Raw genomic sequence first — 22,675 nt, 5'->3', positions numbered from 1 at the left:
TGATAACGAGGTGATAACAATACATAGTGGTTTAATTAATTAATAGTCATGCGTGTTAAACAAAGGAAATCCACATGTGAAATAACAGCCAATATTTCACCAAACTAAGCGACACAACAAGCAGTGTCAAATACAGCAAAATACTCTCATTTTCAAGGCCAGATACATGAGTTTCCTCTACCAAGTGTTGTCTTTTTATAGGCCTTTACTGGCTTTTTATGGTTTTTATTTTTTAATGAATCCAACCAAGTAGTCCAACAGTCTGCAACAGTCTATACACCCTTTACTGTGAGTGTATATATGTTTGTGTTTGTTCTACACCGCGCTGTCAAGGAAGCGCTTGTATGCAGGCTATTCTGGTTATTCTGTGGTGTTGAGTTCTACAGTTACACCAACACCTAACTGGCCTGCTGCCATGCGTATTGCAGACTACAGCGTTTTCAATCACTTTTGCACATCCGTCCGCACGAGGATCCTTATCACAATGCAAAACACAGCAGAAGTGTACCGCTCTCTCCAGAGACCGTTCTCTCCCCCTGTCCCCCACACACACAGAGTGAAACTGTGTTGATGAAGAAGGTTGTTTATTTCTGTGTGTATCTATTCTAGATGTTTTCCATGCACTCCACTTGGGGGCAGTCTTTATTGCCTCTTTAATCTGGTGGAGGTTTAGAGGCGTGTGGAGCCTGAGGCCAGGGGGTCTCTCTTTTACTGGATCATTATTATTACCCACCCTCAGTATTGACTCTCTCTTCCTCTCTCTCTATGTCTCTCTCCCTCTCTCTCTCTCTGTAGTTGTGCCAGCGCTGGTGGACAGATTGGGCGATGGGAAGGACCAGGTCAGAGAGAACAGCCAGGCTCTCATCCTGCGCTGTATGGAACAGACTGCCTCGCCTATGGTGAGACAAATGCACACACAAGAACCAGACTCTGTTTGGATGACATCCTACATGAGCAACGCACTGACAGCAATCCTAGTATTGGATATTGGTTTTAGTACCAGGCTAAAATCGGTATTCAAAAGTGTAGCCCGAATTAATATTTGAGTGCAGTTTTCTGTGTTTGTCACTCACAGAAGGGTCATTTCAAATTATGGCAAAACTGAGCTATTGCGTTTCATTACAGACCTCCGAAACTAACTTTCAACTTCTACTGCCCAGTAAACATATTTGACAAGACTGTGGTGCTGTATTTTCATTGACTGCACTGCCAGTAGACCGTAGAAAATGTGAAAAAGTGGTGTTGGTGCACCTCATGGACAGCAACCCACTGAATTAAATGGTAGAATATAGCTGTTTACATGAATCGGTTTGCAGAATGCATGAAATATATGCAGCATGGAGACAAACCACAGCCTCCTCGCGCTGTTATTAATCATGCATCTTCTGCTACATCTGAAAAGGTTGTTCAGAGCCCCCTCTTCTGGATGTCAACGGAACTCCTCAGGCTTTAAAACGGCTACACTCTGCTTTGAGTGCCTCTGTTAATGTCTCCCTCCATCTCCTTTCTGCAGTACGTTTGGGAACGGCTGGTTCTCGGCTTCAAACACAAGAACTTCCGCAGTCGAGAAGGCCTCTGCCTCTGTCTCAGTGCCACCCTCAGCACGTGAGTAACTTCCTCTTTCCACCAGGCTGTATCACTTCCTGGGTAAAATGTCAAAGAGCAAAAGGAAACATTTCTAGCTGTTAATTACAGGCATAATGTTTAAAGCCAATTCATACTTTGCGTGTCCGCGAGAGTCAGATTTTGTCTGCGTATGACGTAAATGTCGTCATCCGACATCCGCCCAGACTGAGCACGCTCCAGCAGTTAACGAGATATAGCTTGTTTTGAAGAGAGGCTGTGCGAGGAGATTCACAACACACATAAGCCTTCACCGGTGTTCTCTGGGCTGCACCTGATTGGACGATCAAACACTCTCCACCGTGATGCCACGATACCAAAAGCATTCTTTATTATCCTTCATGCTCGGAAATGGCGGTTGTCTGTCTGTTGCTCTATGGTGAGATCAGAGCCTGTGAAAATGTAACAGTGAGTGGTGGTGTGGAACGCCAGACTGGGTCCAATACTAATTGGACCCTCCAATTAGTATGAATGGAACTGTGTGCGTGTCCGCGTGAGCGGGCTGTTGTCTCTGTGCCTTGTCCCCACCAGATTCCTCACTTAATTTATGAACTCATTATTTTGATTGTACGTTTTATATTTTTACATTTTTTATCCTACTATTTTATTGCCCTTATGTTGTCTCCTACTTGTATACTGATGCACCATGGATTGAGAGACACAGAATTTCGATGCTCTGTATGTCATATATGGTAGTAATTGACAATACAATTTACATTTGACTTTGACAAGTCCACAGCTGTGAGCGGACGGGGAACACGGACAGTATGTCCGGGGCTTTAGTTGTGAGAGTTAGTTTCTACATTGTTCATTTGTCTTCAATTATCTTGTAAGCATTGTTCATTGAAGCAAGGAGGCAGAAATAAGGCTGCTGCTAGCTGGTGAAAACCAATTTAAATTCCAAATGTAGTAAATGTGTCTCTTTAATGGTATACGATCTATTAAAAGCCCAGTCATTGATTTCTTCAGTTTTTTTTAGGGATGCCGATAACCGATATTTACCGATGTCGATATGATCTGTATAAAACCACATTTTTATGATCATCACATTTTGTACATACTGAAAAACACATGTTAACACTGAATTTGAAAAAGTTATGCATTTCTTTATTTGCAAAGCCTTTGGAAAAGCCCATAAATCATAGATTTACTGCATTATTTCATATCAATGTGAAGAATTTGGCTGATAATGATAACCGATATTAACATTGCAACATCTGACTGATACCGATATGTTAAAAAATGACTAACATCGGCCGATACCGATATGATTGCCGATATATCGTGCATCCCTAGTTTTTTTCCTCCCAGTGAGATTTCAAAAGCTTATTCCTACAATGCAGCCGGGGTCGTATTATTTCAGCATGTGAAGTGGAGTTAATGAGAGCACTGCACACTGAGGATTCTCCTTGTTTCTGCTACCCTCCATATGCCCTATCTGTCCCATTTAGTTTGTACAAGACACACGCACACACACGCACACACACACACACACACACACACACACATGCGCTTCAAACCTGAACAGACGTGTGGTTTCTCCCTCAGCTATCAGACCTGATTGATATATTTTGTTATCCTTCATGAACACATAATTGGAATGGGACTAGAGCTGACTGTATCTTGGCACTATGTTGCTAAACAAAACCATGTCACTCCATTTGCGTGCCATTTTCCCAGAAGCCTCAGTGCAGTGGGTCCTAGAGATCACACTTAAAGGATAATTTCGTTTTTTTTCAACCTTTTTTCATTTTTTTCCTCAACTCTATTTTCCACACTGTATGTGTCTAAGGGACTCATCGTGACATCATTTCTTCAAATTGGTTGAGTACTCACCGAGATAGCTTTGTTTACAGCTCAAGCATTATCGTCAAACAACTACCAGTGTAACCAAGTCGGGCATTTGTGCACCGTCATTCCACGTCCCGACTCAAACTGTCATTATAGTGTCTGGCAACATGGAAACGACTCTATACATGAATTCTCCGGACAGAGAAAATGGGCGTGAACAGGCGAGGAGAGAGAGCGAGAGGAGCAGGGAAGCTTGCGCTGTGTGTCAACACGGAGGATTTACCCTAATCAACAGCGCTGCGCTGGAGACAATTCTGCTCCTTTCTCTCTCTCTCTCTCCTCGCCTGTTCATACGCACATTTTCTCTGTCCCACAGTAAACCCCGGAGGATAATAATCATGTAGAGTCGTTTCCAAACTTTCCATGTTGTCAAACACTATTGACAGTTTGAGCCTCCCCGCCGGCAAAACAAGCAGTATTATTAGCGAATGTGTATTGACGATGGGGTGCAGGATTGCCCTGTGTAAGTACACTGTGTAGTTGTTTGAGAACATTGCTCGAGCTAAACAAGGCTATCTCGGTGAGTACTCGACCAATTTGAAAAAAAATGGTCACATACATTGTGGAAAATAGGGTCCAGGTTGAAAAAAAACAACGAAATGATCCTTTAAGAGAATAACGTCACTACGCAATGCATGGCAAATCCGAGCTATTAGAACCACCGTGTTAATTTTGGCATAATTTTGCTAATGAACAGTGATGCTTTTCTGCTAAATGCTGAGCTGCTACCTGATAGCAAGGCTGTGTATCGTTTAGGCGTAGAGTAGGCTGTGCAAAACATGGCACAGGTCCATTTCTAGGGTTCCTCATTTTCATATTGCTATTGTTATTCTTCCTTATGCATGGATTACCAGTTTACACTATTATGGCAAATAAGTTCCACAGTTCAAAACGTCAAGCAGGCTTTCAAAATGCAGTGTTCCCTCTGTAAATAGACATTGTATCCTCTGTGTGTGTGTGTGTGTGTGTGTTAGGTACGGTGCTCAGCCGTTGAGCCTCAGTAAACTAGTCCCTCATCTCTGCACTTTGACTGGAGACCAGAACCCACAGGTAAGACAGAGCACTTTGAGAATATCATGAGAAATGTCTGTGTCCCTAAATATGCGTTGTATGTGTGCACTTTGAAGTGTAGGCGTCACTGTTCCTCCCACTTTCAGACATGAACCTTCGGCTATGAGCTACTTCGATGAATCAGGTCCGGACATTAGTTACTCTTCCATACAAGAGGCTTTGTTGTTTACACACATGAGCAAATCGTCCGGTGTAGAGAGTGAAGCCACAATATTGTTATAATATTGTTGTAATATCAACAACTAGCCAACAGATATCAAAGCCGGTGGGCTTTATGGAACGAGCGTGACTCAAACTGGTCAACAGTTATAATCAAATTGGTCATTCAGTGGCGTTTTGCACCCACGTAACGAACGTAGCTCACAGCTAACAGCTAGCTAACACCAGCTATTTACTGTATACTGTAATGTATTATCTGAATATCATACATAAATCGTCAGACCATTGCAATGTCTGACGTCATCATTACCCGTTTTTACCAACTGCTTATTTTTAGGACTTTGACCACAAAATAAGTATTTTGTCAACAAAATACACTAGTGAACATTGTTGTGGCTAATCAACAGAGCAGGGCAGGACCCAGCAACACATGAGATATCTGAAAAGACACTGGAGGGGGTCTTTAAGTATACACTGGAGGGGGTCTTTAAGTCTGTAGCCAAGCCTGTGTGTTAGCTCTCAGCAGCCAGAGTGTGTTGGTAGTGCTCTCATATCCTCACGGCAGCCATTTATTACATTATTACTGTTATTAGTGAGGAGATGTGCCACCCAGCCAGCTCCACTGCTGAAACCTGAGCACCAACACCTAACCATCAGCCCACACACACTGCTCGCAGCTGTGTGTGTGTGTGTGTTGTGTGTCAGAGAGAGCGAGCGGTTGGTTTAACCTCCTGTGGAGTTGCACCCCATAGCTGAAATCTGCTCCCATCGTCTACCCAATGATTATGTACCCACATACTGTCCTGGCCAATCACCATCCTCGATAGGCCCACCCACCCCCCGTCTCAGAGAATCTCTAGAACAGCATGTCAGTATCCCACCACCACCCAATCACAACGGCCCCCGCAAACCGAAGGAGCAAATCAGCTGTGTCACATCGTGCAGGAGAGTTTGGGCCCTCCTCGGCTTATATTTTGATTATTAGGTGTTTGTGTGTGTGACCACTTAGTCACTAAGTGATTTGTGTCACTATGACATCAGGAGATTAACAGGAGAAATTACCATTCACAATCACAGCGGGAGAGAGGGTTAAAAATAGAGAGACTCCCACGAAAATCAGCAGTGTTTGGCAGGTATCATGTCCAATGTGTGGCCCTTCGGTTACTTGATGTAAGTCAGAATGGCCCTCTGGATTTTTTTTGTCCACCCCTGATTTAGTGTCTATAATCCCAGTCAGTGGGCAAACAAACTCTAATCTCACTTATCTAACTCACTAATCTGCTTTTAGCACAACCACAACTGATGTCTCCATACTCGCACACACACGCGCGCGCACACACACACACACACACACACACACAAAATCTGTGTGTGTGTTTGTGTCTGGAGGGATGGGGTGTGTATTCCTAGGCTTTAACTTGCTGTGTGTCTCCTGTGTGTGTGTGTGTGTGTGTGTGTGTGTGTGTGTGTGTGTGTGTGTGTGTGTGTGTGTGTGTTTGTGTGTGTGTGTGTGTAGGTACGTGAAGCTTCCATAACGTCACTGGTGGATATTTATCGGCACGTTGGAGAGCGGGTCAGAGCCGACCTGGGGAAGAGAGGCCTGCCTGCTGCCCGGTCAGTCCTCGTCTTTGTGTTTTTTCATGTTCACCTCTCATAGCATTGTGTGTGTGTGTGTGTGTGTGTGTGTGTGTGTGTGTGTGTGTGTGTGTGTGTGTGTGTGTGTGTGTGAGGGCTGTGTATTGGAGAGAATCTGGTGATGCATAGGGGGGGGGGGGTTACAATTGAATATATTGCGATACTGTAAGCAAGGATATATATTTGGATTGTTTTTTAATCTAATTTTAGGAAAACTGTCAATCATAATAGTATAAACAGCCACATGTATAAAATCTGAGTAAAAAAAAGTGATTACGTTGGAGTGGAAGAGTGGAATGTCTGAAGATACAACACTGCTGTCTGTCTAACAAACACAACACAAAATGAACCACTGCCACCAATCTTTGCGTGGAAACTAATAATAACAAATAAAAAATGTTGTTCTTTTTTGAGAATCGATACAGTATCGCAAAACATAATATCGCGATACTCAAGTGTATCAATATTTCCTTCCGCCCCTAGTGTGTGTGTGTGTGTTGTGCCAAACAGGGCTGGGGTTGTGTTGTGGGTCCCGTGTCCTTGGCACTGCGTCTGTCCCAGGCCACACCATGCACCACTCTGCTCTGCACACACACAGAGACACTTTATCTGAGCACAATACTGACTGAGGGACTGGGAGGAGGAGGAGGAGGAGGAGGAGGAGGGCGGGGGTGTCAGATGGGCTCTGAAGGCGTTATTGGGGGAGTCACCAAGTTGGGGAGAATTGGAGAAAGTGTGTATGTTTTCAGTGTGCAAGTGTTTTCGTCTCTAAACAGCTCCGTTGGTCCGTTGAGTGGTTGCGTCCTTCTTTGGTCACCGTGGTTACATGTAATGGGGTTGAGGGTTATTCTAAGCACACAGCCTCTCTCTCTCTCTCTCTCTCTGTCTGTCTGTCTGTCTCTCGCCCCCTCCCTCTCCCTCTCTCTGCCTCCCATGTGTGAGAACCTAGCAGCAGCCAGTGTTGTGTGTGCTGACTGCTCAGTATGAGTCCTGTGTCTGTGAATGCGTGTGTCATGCGCTGTGCATATTAAGCCTGTCTGTCTCCAGTCTGCGTATGACTGTGGGATTTAATCAGACTGGTGCAGGAGCTAAGTAAATCAATATTTGTGCGTCCTGTTCCTGTACGGTCTAGTGTGTAAGCTTGTGTGTGTGTGTGTGTGTGTGTGTGTGTGTCTGTGTGTGTGTGTCTGTCTGAATCTGAGAGAGTACACTGATGTTGTCGGTTCGGCTGCCCAGTGGAATGCCGGGCTGCTGCCAGGGTCTTACTGACCAGATCACATATCAACGCTGTAGAGCTGGCATCAGATAACGGAGAGAGAGAGAGAGAGAGAGAGAGAGAGGGGAGAGAGAGAGAGTCATGAGGGAGAGAGAGAGAGAGAGGGGGGGGGGGGGAGGGAGGGGGAGTCATGAGGGAGAGAGGCAGGACAGAAAATGAAAAGTGAGAGATGTATGTCAGCTTTAGATGAAAGGTTCAGAAAGCCAATGTGTTTATGATGTAAGTTTCCTCTGTGAGAAAGCAGCACAAACCTGGGTGGGAGTGAGATGAGATGAGATGAGATGAGATGAGATGAGATGAGAGGAGATGAGGAGTGTGGAGACGGGAATGAAGAAATGTTCAGAGGGAGGTGGGAGGTGGGAGGTGGGAGTAAGGGATGGAGGGAATGTCTGCAAGGGACGGAGAGGAAGAGAGAGACACTGAGGGGGAGGAGCAGCTTTGCTCAGCAGTACAACCCCTCCCCCTCAGGAGAGAGAGAGAGAGAGAGAGAGAGAGAGAGAGAGAGAGAGAGAGAGAGAGAGAGAGAGAGAGAGAGAGAGAGAGAGAGAGAGAGAGAGAGAGAGAGAGAGAGAGAGAGAGAGAGAGAGTCTGTGTGTCTGTATTGGTCAGTCAAGGAGGGAGGTTATGTAAAGGGTAACTGAACCTCCTCACTGCCTGTCACACAAACTGCTCCACTCATCTCACACACACACACACACACACACACACACACACACACACACACACACACACACACACACACACACAAATCCCATTTCTGGGATTTAACTCTTCCTGTACCTGTGGTGTTTTGTGTGCGTGTGTGTGTCTGCTTAGTATACAGTAGACAGTAGGTGGTGCTTTGTTGTGTGTGTGTGTGTGTGTATCCTGCCTTAGTCTCTCTGTGTTTGGCTCCTCTCTCTCTCTCTCTCTCTCTCTCTCTCTCTCCCTCCCTCCCTCCCTCCCTCCCTCCCTCTCGGAGCCACTGCAGCATGTTGGATACAAAGAGGCGAGGGGAGCAGAGGGCTGGAGTGTGTCGCTAGCATGGGAGCTAACGCCACACTGCACACCAACACAGCGACCTATTAATAAGCGCACCGGGGAACTGCTAATGCAAATGAGCCGGGGAGGCTAAAGGCTAGGCTATTTTGGAACAAGAATGGGCAAATTACAATGCTAACGGGAGGCGGGGGAACGGCGTGAAAAACGCTGCGTGTGGCCGAGGAGCGCGTTGCAACGCTAATCGTCACTTACCCAGGAGCTGCTGCTCGGGAACGGCACCCGACACACGCACAGACAGACAGCACGGTGTGTACGGCACCCCCCGACACACGCACACACAGCACGGTGGTGTATGGCTTACGTTAGGACGTGTCGGGCGAGGACACATTGGGGCATGTTATTGGTCATTGTGTCTGTGCTGTGTTTTTGTCTGTGTCAGACCAGACGTGTGTTGCTATGCCACCACCGCTCAGTGTGCGGGAGCTTCTGGTGTGTGTGTGTGTGTGTGCAGAGCTCTTTGCATCGCATGGCTGAACATATCTCATTTGTAATTGTGTGTTTGTGTCTGTTTATGGTGCCGAGCGGGATGTTAGTACTCACGTCTCGTCGTTGCTACAGCACCGTGTGTGTGTGTGTGTGTGTGTGTGTGTGTGACGGACATGACAGACACACCCACCCATACAGAAGGACAGACGCGCTCTCCAGATTGTTGCTGCTGATGTGATTCACCTGGTAGCACCCAGCAGCATCTCTCTGTCTGTCTAGGTCAAAGCTCTCTGGATGTGTGTGTGTGTGTGTGTGTGTCTCCATGATGTGCGCACATTTTCTTTGTCATGCTGTTTTGAATGGAAACAATTGATGCGGGAGAGAGGATGGCTTTCTAATACAGGTTGTATGTAATTCTATATGTCTTGTTTATTCGAGGTGCTGTTGTGTGTGTTTTGCTAACCTTGCTCTCTCTCTCTCTCTCTCTCTCTCTCTCTCTCTCTCTCTCTCCCTCCCTCCAGGTTACAGACGATATTTGGTCGCTTTGATGAAGCCTTGAGTTCGGGCAACATGGCTCTCAGCCCTGGTCACGGTCAGTTCCACCTTCTCATTTTCTTCTTGCTTTGTGTCTCTCTGTGCTGGACGGAGCTGTATTGGTCTCTAGGAGCTACCAAGTTGCGCTCATGTTGTCAAGGAGATCTTGATGTTGAATTTGATTTGTGTGCGCGTGTGTGTGTGTGTGTGCATGCTCTTTTGTGTGTGTGTGTGTGTGTGTGTGTGTGTGCATTGCTATGAGCTCCTGTAAGAAGGCCTAATAGGCTTAATGGTCTAATCTGTCTGTGTGTATGTTGTTTGCTGTGGGTCTCTGTCAGAGGCAGACCGGGGCTGAACGCTGCTTGTAGCCGTCAAACAGCAGCACATCGGGCTCAGCTGGCCGTGTTTGACCGCGGCGTTTAGAGTTGTAGTTGTAGTTGACAAGACTCGTTAAAGAGATGTTTCACTTTGGTCAAACTTCTCCACTGTTCAACACACAAACCTCCAGCATTTAGATGCTCCAGGGGTCTGTTGGCACCCGTTATTCTCATGCTCCAAATATCACTGATTATAAACAGGACATTACTTTCTGAAAAGTATCATTCACGATACAGAAGGGAGCATATGATATGATATATTTACCATATATAGACATAGTGAATGTCCTTCCTCCAGTATGACTCAACCACAGTGGTATTTTGGGATGCGCTATTCATTTTTTTGTCTGGTCATTTATTAAATGACTGTGAAAAAGAAGTATGCAAACTTGCGTTCTTAATCTAACTAAAGCGAGGAAAGGAGGAACCAAGATAATTTTTTTCTCTCTCGTGTCCTATGACTTCTTTCAGGGAAATTGGTTTCATTGGTTATTATTGGTAAAGAATTTGAATAATCTGAAGCCCAGAATCTGAAGGGGAAAAAAGCCTCAATACGAATGGAGAATACTCATTCAAAGGTATCTGATGTGGTGTGGTGAATAGCTACAGTGACGACTTGACTGGATGTGGCAGCTAAATAGCAGTTTCAAGTTTTGTTGACATGTTTAGTGTTTGTAAACAGAGGGAGCACAGAATTGTGGACCAAGGCAGCTCAGCAGGCAAAGTAGTAAACAAAAATAAGAAGGGAGCTCCTTGAACTTTTCAAGAATAGTATTTAATCCCGAAGTAATATATTCGTGTACACAGCAGTGTTACAAACAACTTTTTTTTGTGTTTGTAAACAGAGCAGCATTTATTGGTTATTATTAGTTATTATGATAGCCCAGTGATTCCCAACGTGTGGGTTGTGGAGGTACTGCAAGTGGGCCTATTTCAAAGGGGTCCCTTGACCTCTCAGCTCAATTTATCTGAATGAAAATAGGTTCAATGGGCACCCACGAGTCTCCCCTTTACAGATAAGGTAGCATTTTTCACAGCCTAGCATTAATAGCTTGTGGATTGATTTCTTCTGTTGTTGCTCATCACATTTTGTCTTAACAAATGTTTTATGCATGCAAATATTTCTGATGAATAAGGGGGAGAAAATGTTGGCAATCTGGCTTTGGGGTATTTTGCCTCAATTTTTGTATGTGGATTGTGGATGGATTATTAATTTACCGTCTGCCCAAGTTCACATGCTCTGTTAATGAAATAAAAATATATAGGGAAATACATCATCTTAGTCGTGTGTGCTGATCAGATGGTTCTGATTAAAGGGTTGGGTGGGCCCCGGAAGATTTTTAGATTTCATTTTCAGATTTCATTATTACGTTTTGGAACGCCTATCTACTGAGAAAGTTCCAAAAATGCTTGTTTTCCATCTATAAATCAAACTACTAAATCTATTCTAAATGCATCCAAAAGATAGATCAAATGCATTTTGGACTATGTGGCTTTAAGCTTAATTTGTGTTAGTCTTGTGCTCAGTGTAGGTTGGTTGTTGTTGTTGTCTGGCAGTGACTGTCATTGGCTGCGTGTACCTTCAGCCTGAACTATCTGTCTGCCAATGTCAGTGGTGGTCTGTCTGCAGGTGGCTGCTGCAGCATGTTGACTTGGTAAGAGAGAGAGAGGGAGAGACAGCTCAGGCTCACTGGGTGTCTGGGGGTTGTAGTTGCCATGATGCTGTCTCTGGTGGCAGCAGGGTGATGTGGGTGTCTGGGGGGGTGTCGTTGCCATGATGCTCCCTCTGGTGGTGGGGAGGGCTTACTTTATCTCTCATCTCCCCAAGGGCATACCTCCAGATTGATATGTGAGTTTGTAATAATGATTATGTGTCTTTTACTCTGCTACAGTATGTGTTATAGTTACATGATTGCTGGCATGAGTGCTGCTTGTTGTCATTGTTTAGAGATGGTGTGAGTATATTTTATAGGATTGTTGGCTAATTATTTTGCATTTACACTGGCGGGGGAAAGGTTTTGTGTCCTCATAGCAAGAAAAGAACAGTCAGACACGTTTGAGAGCCTTGTTGAAGTTGGATGTGAGAGAAAACAGGGCAGAAGGTTCTGTGGATAATATAGCATTGGGTTATATCAAGAGGGCACCTCCCATCTGAAGACATTCTGTGGAATTGGGCCGCGGCACTTCTAGGAGAGGCAGCAGTACATTTCCAGCGTCCCAGAACCAGCACAGCACCCTCAATACCCACTTTAGCCACTGATCCGACCTTCATCACACTCCCATTTACACTTCACTGCACTTACAAAAGATGTGATGCCTGTGGGCAGCATGGTTACAGTGGCTGTGCTTTAGCCAAAGAACCAAGGCTCGAGCCCCCCAATAAAGCATCTGCCCTACTGGAGTGTCCTTGAGCAACACATGCACCATCGTCCTACCAGCTCCTGTGACTGTTCTGGTTTTGACATTGCTATGCTATGATGCCCTAGCTGTGGAGGGTGCCAAAATCACCTTCCTCCTGACTGAGATTGAATAAAACAAGCACGAATTCGCAATGCCATCGAGCACACAACTCCACCGAGAAATGACTCACGTGTTTTGCATCATCAATCGGTTTTGCAATCGGCGCAAATAAAGCAATTATCGGAGTTCTCCGATCTCCTATTTAGGCTGAAAATCGGCCGATTGCGATCACTGGCTGACCCAACCAACCAACCGACAGTGACTTACAGAGCTGCTGGTCGCAGCCAGAAATCACAATGTTTTGATTACTTTTTTTGTGTGTGTGACAGCAACCACTGGCTGCTGTTTTGCTGCTGTCACTGCCTGACATAAGTTGGCAGTTGGAATGTTGGACCACCATACTAGAGGTCTTCAGATGGTTCAGCTGTCTGTCTGAACTGTACTGTGCTGGCAGTACCCTCCCTGCCGAGCCTCCCTAGCTGGTGACTCCTCTAATAGCCTGACTTTTTCTCCTTCACGTTCTCAACAAAATGGACAAACTGACATCCACATATTTCACGCAGCAGTTATATTGCTCAGGCTTTGGCTTAGCATTTTTATTCTGTTTTTGGTAATGAGGTCAACCAAAAAGACGGCGGCGCGAGCCAAGGTCAGAGGCGTCAGAATAGAATGTGTGACTCTGATGTTTTTCCTCCAAACGCTCGTAAGCATCATCATACCCAGGACTCAACCTGTGAGGATGAAACACAAACTCACACCATCAGCTCAAACACACATACAGTCAGGCACACAAACGGCTTCTGTCTCACTTTTTAGGCTAGCTGTTGGCGTTGCTCTAAAGGGTTTGAGGCAGCTGTTGAGAGTAGAGGGGAGAGAGAGGGGAAGGGGAGAGAGAGGAGAGGGGAGAGAAAGGGGGAGGCAGAGAGAGGAGAGTGGAAGGGGAGAGAGAGGGGGAGGCAGAGAGAGGAGAGGAGAGTGGAAGGCAGGGAGAGAGAGGAGAGGGGAGAGAAAGGGGGAGGCAGGGAGAGAGGAGCAGAGAGGGGAAGGGGAGAGAGGGGGAGGCAGAGAGAGAGGAGAGGGGAAGGGGAGAGAGAGGGGAGGCATGGAGGGGAAGGGGAGAGGAAGGGGGAGGCAGGGAGAGAGGGGGGAGGCAGGGAAAGAGAGGAGAGGGGAAGGGGAGAGAGAGGGGAGGCATGGAGGGCGAGGGGAAGGGGAGAGAAAGGGGGAGGCAGGGAGAGAGGGGGAGGCAGGGAGAGAGAGGAGAGGGGAAGGGGAGAGAGAGAGGAGGCATGGAGGGCGAGGGGTCGAGGGAGGAAGCTGACAGAGATCTCGCAGTAGCCAAGTCAGAGCTGTGCCTGTCACGGCCTGTCCCTGATTCACCCTGACAGAGACAGAGAGAGAGAGAGAACAAGGCAGAGAGAGAGACAGAAAACAAGGGAGAGAACCCGAGAGAACGCAGGGAACAGAGGCAGTAGAGACAGCACAGGGAACAGCGGGAGTAGAGACAGCACAGGGAACAGAGGGAGTAGAGACAGCGCATGCAATTTCTACCCATAACGCACTGTGACCATGGCGGTTGGGGGCGATGACGGAGATGGTGAGTGTGTGTGTGTGTGTGATTAATCTCATCTGTCTGTGGATACTGGCACACAGATAAAGGCTTTTCAACATATGGCTTGAGAATAAAATCTGTTTAGAATCTCACCCCAAGTCCTCTGACTTTGAGAGAGAGAGAGAGAGAGAGAGAGAGAGAGAGAGAGAGAGAGAGAGAGAGAGAGAGAGAGAGAGAGAGAGAGAGAGAGAGAGAGAGAGAGAGAGAGAGAGAGAGAGAGAGAGAGAGAGAGAGAGAGAGAGAGAATTATCAGTGCAGTAAACAAGTTGACTGTACTGCATGTCAGCATTGAATATCGCGATATTTGCCACCATTGACAATATTTTTCACAATATCGAATATGTAGTACCTTGGCATGTGCCATGTGACAAATACTATTTTGAACTGCTGTTATTTTAGTGGCAGCATCGTGGAGCTTTTATTTTGAAGGGGGGGGGGGGTGGTGCACTTCAGTGAACCTGTAACCTGGGTGGTTGTAAAAAATATATATATACTGTATATATAATTCATATTATACGACGATAATATGGTGTATCACGATATTTTGGGTTTGTGCATATGTGCACAGAGACATGCATGTGCAAACACATCTCAGTGACAGCCATAGAGACTCACTTTGTGTCAGGAGTCACTCTTACTTTCATTCAGTCCTTTTCCTCCAACAATTCCAACTTTTCAGTGACATTTTTCAACCTAGTTGAAATAGTGATTATAGAAGGAAATATGATATTTAGGCAAGTTACCAGGGCTGGGTATCGCTACTCAATACCTTTTTAAAGGGGGACTGACCCCCCCAGATTTCTTGCAAAACGGTATTCTACTTGATTTGAAAACTCTGCAGGCAAGATGGCCGCCTATACTCCCTTCTGTACGCTGGCAGAATAAACTATCATAACTTGGCCAATAAGTATGTAAGATAGATACAAAATAAAACAAATTGTAATGTCTTTATTTGTTGTAGAATGCAGAGGACATGTAACTGTTTAGTTAAACTCGCATTCCAGGAATATTGTATTTACTGCGCTGCTCTAAAGATAACGTAAGTGGCTCGAGACTGTTTCGTCCTGAAACCCACTCGCTTTGCGCCAGAACACAATCGATTTGGGGGTGGAACACGCCAGGATTGGCCAACGCCCAGAACTGTCAAATCAAATTATCGACAGAGACGCTATGGCCCGCCTCCCAATATTTCCGGTGTATCAGAGATAGATATCATAGAGGACGTTATGAATATAGTAAAAGGTACAAAAAGGCACGCACATCCAGCAGTGAAGGGTTAAAACCAGGTGCAGGACCGAAGTGCAAGTACCGGTAAGTAATAAAAAATAGAGTCCGCACACTGGCAGCTGCTCCCAAATATTTAATCGGAGACCACAAAAAATGTGACGTTTGGGGCAAAGCCCTTCCTCAGACATGAATGAAGTGTAGGGACACACCCCTTAAGTACCCTCGCAGGGGTCACCTGACACATCATGTGATACATAGAAGAGTTAGAAGACATACAGTGCACTTATTCAAGTAGTAGAGACCACCTCGTAATAGTTAAATCACACTTTCTTCTTAATATTACATTTCATTATGACGGTTTACACCTGATAATCTTTGTTTATGTGATATTCAAGTTGTTCTGAAACTGTCGTTATATTACTTGTCCTTTGAGACATTCAAGTGTTGATATTGCCAGTTGCTATTTGATTATTTTCTATAGTGGTCGAATAAGTGCACTGTATTTCTTCTAACTCTTCTATCTATCACATGATGTGTCAGGTGACCCCTGCGAAGGTACTTAAGGGGTGTGTCCCTACACTTCATTCACATCCAACGTTATGAATATAGCCACGTTATAAACAACAAACTAACGCTGGTGATCCGTATGGGAACAGTGTTACTCGAAATGGTTAAAAGTTATATAAATTTTGTCATTCAGAGGCGTTTTACTGCCATGTAACATAACTAACTAGCGGCTAATATTAGCCACAGTAGGCGATTACCCATGGATGCATTGCTCTTAAGCTGTGTTCACACAGAGATATTTATTTTTCGCTCTGTCGCTTGATTCAACCCTTTGGAATCGCTCTGTCGCTCTGTTTAAATCGCTCATCAACAGGCACACGAATTGACGGACATGTGGGGGCTATAACGTTACGCAATGTCATGCTGTTTGTCCACTACAAGCCCCCGTCGTTGTTTACAAGCTAAGCCTATCAGCGTGCTCCTAATGCAAGCTCCATACCGGTAGTACAGACTTCACTTCATGTCATCCGTCAGCCTGTCAATCAGCTGTCAATGCGGTTTGTTGCCACACAATAAACCAGCGGTTTGTTCCAAGCCAGTGTGATCCTTGACTCGCTCTCACACGGCAGCCAATCAGCGTTGAACAGCGAGCGACTGATGCCAGCGTATTTTCGCTCGAGTTGGGATATTTCATCTCGGGCGACGAGCGTATTTTCTCCCTGTCGCTCTGTCTCTGCCGCTCGGACGCCCAGCGATTTTTCTCCCGGGCGAATATACGCTCAATCGCTCGTTTGCATTGACTTTGTATGTAAACTCGATGCCAGCGACAAACTTTAATAGGTCGGTGTGAACGCAGCTTTAAAGAGCTCGCGACGCGTGAACTACAGTAATAATCACATGGGGGGAAAAAAACAATTTTTCACATGAGTGGGGCACGCGCAAATACCACCGTGACGTCACGATGTACCAAATCTCCCATTCATTTGAGGGCACAAAAAAAAGCAGGGTTGAACCCATAGAGGGAACTTATGCTGCTGAAAATGATACAAATGGTACAATGGTAACAGTTTGGTCTCAGATGTGGAAATTCTGACCAGAATTCTTCACACACCACCCCCAAAGTCATATATATTGGTTAAAAGCTGAAAAAAAGTGTTTTGGGGGTAAGTTGTTACACTTTAAGGTATCGACCGAAATAACCCACACTACCAAGTACAGTAGTATCGAAACTTCTCCAGTCAAACGATACCTGCATTTGATCCTTTTTGTGCACAGATCTAGAAACAAAAACAGACTATTTGTATGGTTTTGCTCGTAGCCAATCGCCACAAGCGTTTTTCCATTTAACGCAACGTGTGATGATTGGCCCACTACCGCAGCAGCTACAACCCATAGTCTGTCTGTGGTGGTGAAGTGGAGCACGGAGTATGTGACGGAGTTGGTAGTACAGGCAGGGTACTGGCATTGGTACTGGCATCGTCATTTAAATGCTACCCAGCTCTAGAAGTTACTGAACAGACTGTGTGTGTGTGTGTGTGCGCGCGCGTGCGCCGCGCCGCTAATAGAAGTGTTTCCGATGTTTGTGTGTTACAAAGTAAATCATGTCAGAGCCGCTGGCGCTCTGCTCTGCTCTTGTTTCATGTTATTTGGGCCTTTGTGAAACAGTGCGCTGTGCGAATGCAAGCAGCACACACACACACACACACACACACACACACACACACACACGCGTATGCACAGGTATAATGGCAGCCCCAATTCCAAGGCAGGGAGAGGGATAAACGATAAGATTCAAACTAAAGCGTTGCCATGGTAACCGGCCCAGCCTGGAAACAGGGTCATGCTTTCCTTTGCAGAGCCGGAGATGCAGTGAAGCAGAATGAGCATGTCTGAGAGTGTGTTACAGAGTGTGTGTGTCTGCGAGTGTGTTACAGAGTGAGTGTGTCTGCGAGTGTGTTACAGAGTGTGTGTGTCTGCGAGTGTGTTACAGAGTGAGTGTGTCTGCGAGTGTGTTACAGAGTGAGTGTGTCTGCGAGTGTGTTACAGAGTGAGTGTGTCTGCGAGTGTGTTACAGAGTGAGTGTGTCTGCGAGTGTGTTACAGAGTGAGTGAGTGTGTGTGTGTGTTACAGAGTGAGTGAGTGTGTGTGTGTGTTACAGAGTGAGTGAGTGTGTGTGTGTGTGTGTGTGTGTCTGTGTGTGTGTGTGTCCCTGTCAGTATTGCACTACTATGCAAGCATTGAAAGCTGCTACTGATGGCCCGTTTGCAATGTACTGAATATCTCTGTGCTGCTAAGGGCAACTGTGTGTGTGTGTGTGTGTGTGTGTGTGTGTGTGTGTGTGTGTGTGTGTGTGTGTGTGTGTGTGTGTGACGTGTGTGTGTGTGTGTTTTAATTTTCTGCTAAGGAGCTCATTTTCCTTGAGCTGCACTGAAAGTGGAACAGTCTGTCTCCTATTAGAGAATCCAGGCCCGAACCCCTCTCTCTCTCTCTCTCTCTCTCTCTCTGTCTGTATGTCTCTCTCTCTCTCTCTTTCTCTCTCTCTCTCTCTCTCTCTCTGTCTGTATGTGTCTCTCTCTCCCCCTCTTTCCCACTGTTTCTGCCTCAAAAACAACTGGATGGTTGAAAATATCTGCTCCTCATTGTAACAAAACAGACACTTGTTTTCTAATCACTGCCTATAAAGTGATATGTGATGGATATTCTGCACAGTGTCTTATTCCTTTGAGAACTGACCAAGTGACCATTTCAAGCAGTATCCAGCTTATTCGTATTCTTACTCAAGTATTCGTCTTATCAACTGATGTGTATCTCTGTATACAGTATGGTCGTGATGCGTGTTTTTATAATTAGTAGTAATTATTAGCCTTACCTGCGGCTCTTCTCATCCAAATTGGCAGCTGTCAAAATGCCAAACCCGACATTTTTCATGACATAATAATAATCACATTTCATCACTTTTGTTTTGACCAATGCCTGCTAATCCACAAACATTATTGATCACTAAGGCAAGGCTCAATGGAATTGGAGGCACTTGGAGGAACCCTCAGAGTGACGTCATTATTTTTTTATACCTTCAATTCAATCAGGAAGTGGATTTATTTAGCCTGAAAAAGAGTTCTTAAATCTAATCAGTCAGAAAAGTGACAACGAAGGCCCCATCATTATATCACATTGCAGCTTTCCATCGGAGCCGAGTGAGTTAAAAGTATATTAATGAGCCCAAAACTGTTCTACTACAACACACAGCCTCAGATATATATATTATTATATATTAAAACTGTTCTACTACAACACACAGCCTCAGATATATATATTATTATATATTAAAACTGTTCTACTACAACACACAGCCTCAGATATATATATTATTATATATTAAAACTGTTCTACTACAACACACAGCCTCAGATATATATATTATTATATATTAAAACTGTTCTACTACGACACACAGCCTCAGATATATATATTATTATATATTAAAACTGTTCTACTACAACACACAGCCTCAGATATATATATTATTATATATTAAAACTGTTCTACTACAACACACAGCCTCAGATATATATATATTATTATATATTAAAACTGTTCTACTACGACACACAGCCTCAGATATATATATTATTATATATTAAAACTGTTCTACTACAACACACAGCCTCAGATATATATATTATTATATATTAAAACTGTTCTACTACAACACACAGCCTCAGATATATATATTATTATATATTAAAACTGTTCTACTACAACACACAGCCTCAGATATATATATTATTATATATTAAAACTGTTCTACTACAACACACAGCCTCAGATATATATATTATTATATATTAAAACTGTTCTACTACAACACACAGCCTCAGATATATTATTATATATTAAAACTGTTCTACTACAACACACAGCCTCAGATATATTATTATATATTAAAACTGTTCTACACACACACACACAGCCTCAGATATATATATTATTATATATTAAAACTGTTCTACTACAACACACAGCCTCAGATATATATATTATTATATATTAAAACTGTTCTACTACAACACACAGCCTCAGATATATATATTATTATATATTAAAACTGTTCTACTACAACACACAGCCTCAGATATATATATTATTATATATTAAAACTGTTCTACTACAACACACAGCCTCAGATATATATATTATTATATATTAAAACTGTTCTACTACAACACACAGCCTCAGATATATTATTATATATTAAAACTGTTCTACACACACACACACAGCCTCAGATATATATATTATTATATATTAAAACTGTTCTACTACAACACACAGCCTCAGATATATATATTATTATATATTAAAACTGTTCTACTACAACACACAGCCTCAGATATATATATTATTATATATTAAAACTGTTCTACTACAACACACAGCCTCAGATATATATATTATTATATATTAAAACTGTTCTACTACAACACACAGCCTCAGATATATTATTATATATTAAAACTGTTCTACACACACACACACAGCCTCAGATATATATATTATTATATATTAAAACTGTTCTACTACAACACACAGCCTCAGATATATATATTATTATATATTAAAACTGTTCTACTACAACACACAGCCTCAGATATATTATTATATATTAAAACTGTTCTACACACACACACACAGCCTCAGATATATATATTATTATATATTAAAACTGTTCTACTACAACACACAGCCTCAGATATATATATTATTATATATTAAAACTGTTCTACTACAACACACAGCCTCAGATATATATATTATTATATATTAAAACTGTTCTACTACAACACACAGCCTCAGATATATATATTATTATATATTAAAACTGTTCTACTACAACACACAGCCTCAGATATATTATTATATATTAAAACTGTTCTACACACACACACACAGCCTCAGATATATATATTATTATATATTAAAACTGTTCTACTACAACACACAGCCTCAGATATATATATTATTATATATTAAAACTGTTCTACTACAACACACAGCCTCAGATATATATATTATTATATATTAAAACTGTTCTACTACAACACACAGCCTCAGATATATATATTATTATATATTAAAACTGTTCTACTACAACACACAGCCTCAGATATATATATTATTATATATTAAAACTGTTCTACTACAACACACAGCCTCAGATATATATATATTATTATATATTAAAACTGTTCTACTACGACACACAGCCTCAGATATATTATTATATATTAAAACTGTTCTACACACACACACACAGCCTCAGATATATATATTATTATATATTAAAACTGTTCTACTACAACACACAGCCTCAGATATATATATTATTATATATTAAAACTGTTCTACTACAACACACAGCCTCAGATATATATATTATTATATATTAAAACTGTTCTACTACAACACACAGCCTCAGATATATATATTATTATATATTAAAACTGTTCTACTACAACACACAGCCTCAGATATATATATTATTATATATTAAAACTGTTCTACTACAACACACAGCCTCAGATATATTATTATATATTAAAACTGTTCTACACACACACACACAGCCTCAGATATATATATTATTATATATTAAAACTGTTCTACACACACACACACACAGCCTCAGATATATATATTATTATATATTAAAACTGTTCTACTACAACACACAGCCTCAGATATATATATTATTATATATTAAAACTGTTCTACTACAACACACAGCCTCAGATATATATATTATTATATATTAAAACTGTTCTACTACAACACACAGCCTCAGATATATATATTATTATATATTAAAACTGTTCTACTACAACACACAGCCTCAGATATATATATTATTATATATTAAAACTGTTCTACTACAACACACAGCCTCAGATATATTATTATATATTAAAACTGTTCTACACACACACACACACACACAGCCTCAGATATATATATTATTATATATTAAAACTGTTCTACACACACACACACAGCCTCAGATATATATATTATTATATATTAAAACTGTTCTACTACAACACACAGCCTCAGATATATATATTATTATATATTAAAACTGTTCTACTACGACACACAGCCTCAGATATATATATTATTATATATTAAAACTGTTCTACTACAACACACAGCCTCAGATATATTATTATATATTAAAACTGTTCTACTACAACACACAGCCTCAGATATATATATTATTATATATTAAAACTGTTCTACTACGACACACAGCCTCAGATATATATATTATTATATATTAAAACTGTTCTACTACAACACACAGCCTCAGATATATTATTATATATTAAAACTGTTCTACTACAACACACAGCCTCAGATATATATATTATTATATATTAAAACTGTTCTACACACACACACACAGCCTCAGATATAGCCTCAATTTCGTCACGGGACATTTTGATGTCACCGATACTGTTGATGTGCAGACACAGTCACACACTCACTCACTCACAATTTCTCTCCCTCCCTCCCTCTGTGTATTTTGGGATTTTGCTTTGGCAGAAAAGAGCCAGTGCTGCCCCCATGTGGTCACAAAAGAGAACTCATATTGTGTGTCTGTGTGTGTTTGTGAGCGAGACAAAGAGAATGACACTGCATGTGTTAGATCTCACTACCTGCATCTGCCCCTGCACGTGGATTATATCTGCTCTTTGGCCTGGGAAGGGAATACGTGAGATTATTCCCACATGCCATGGATTAGGGCTGTGTGTGTGTGTGTGTGTGTGTGTGTGTGTGTGCTGCTTGTCTTGGACTCCAGCCCTGATTGATTTGAGCAGA

At 42.8% G+C, this 22,675-nt stretch overlaps 1 protein-coding gene across 9 annotated transcripts in view; it reads left to right on the top strand.

Annotated features, from left to right (window-relative positions):
• The window catches only part of clasp2 (cytoplasmic linker associated protein 2), an 84,588-nt gene that overhangs the window by 12,858 nt on the left and 49,055 nt on the right, over positions 1–22,675 (top strand). For all 9 annotated transcript variants that reach the window (XM_083646212.1, XM_083646206.1, XM_083646210.1 and 6 more), the window contains exons 3-7: positions 796–899; positions 1,514–1,605; positions 4,449–4,524; positions 6,221–6,318; positions 9,604–9,674. In XM_083646212.1, coding sequence (XP_083502338.1) covers positions 796–899; positions 1,514–1,605; positions 4,449–4,524; positions 6,221–6,318; positions 9,604–9,674 — 441 coding nt within the window. The remainder of the gene's footprint in view (positions 1–795; positions 900–1,513; positions 1,606–4,448; positions 4,525–6,220; positions 6,319–9,603; positions 9,675–22,675) is intronic.

Source organism: Poromitra crassiceps, assembly GCF_964638095.1.
Source record: "Poromitra crassiceps genome assembly, chromosome: 11".
NCBI lineage: Eukaryota > Metazoa > Chordata > Actinopteri > Beryciformes > Melamphaidae > Poromitra > Poromitra crassiceps.
Note: the sequence above shows the minus strand (reverse complement) of the source record. Positions and strands in the feature narration are given on the sequence as shown.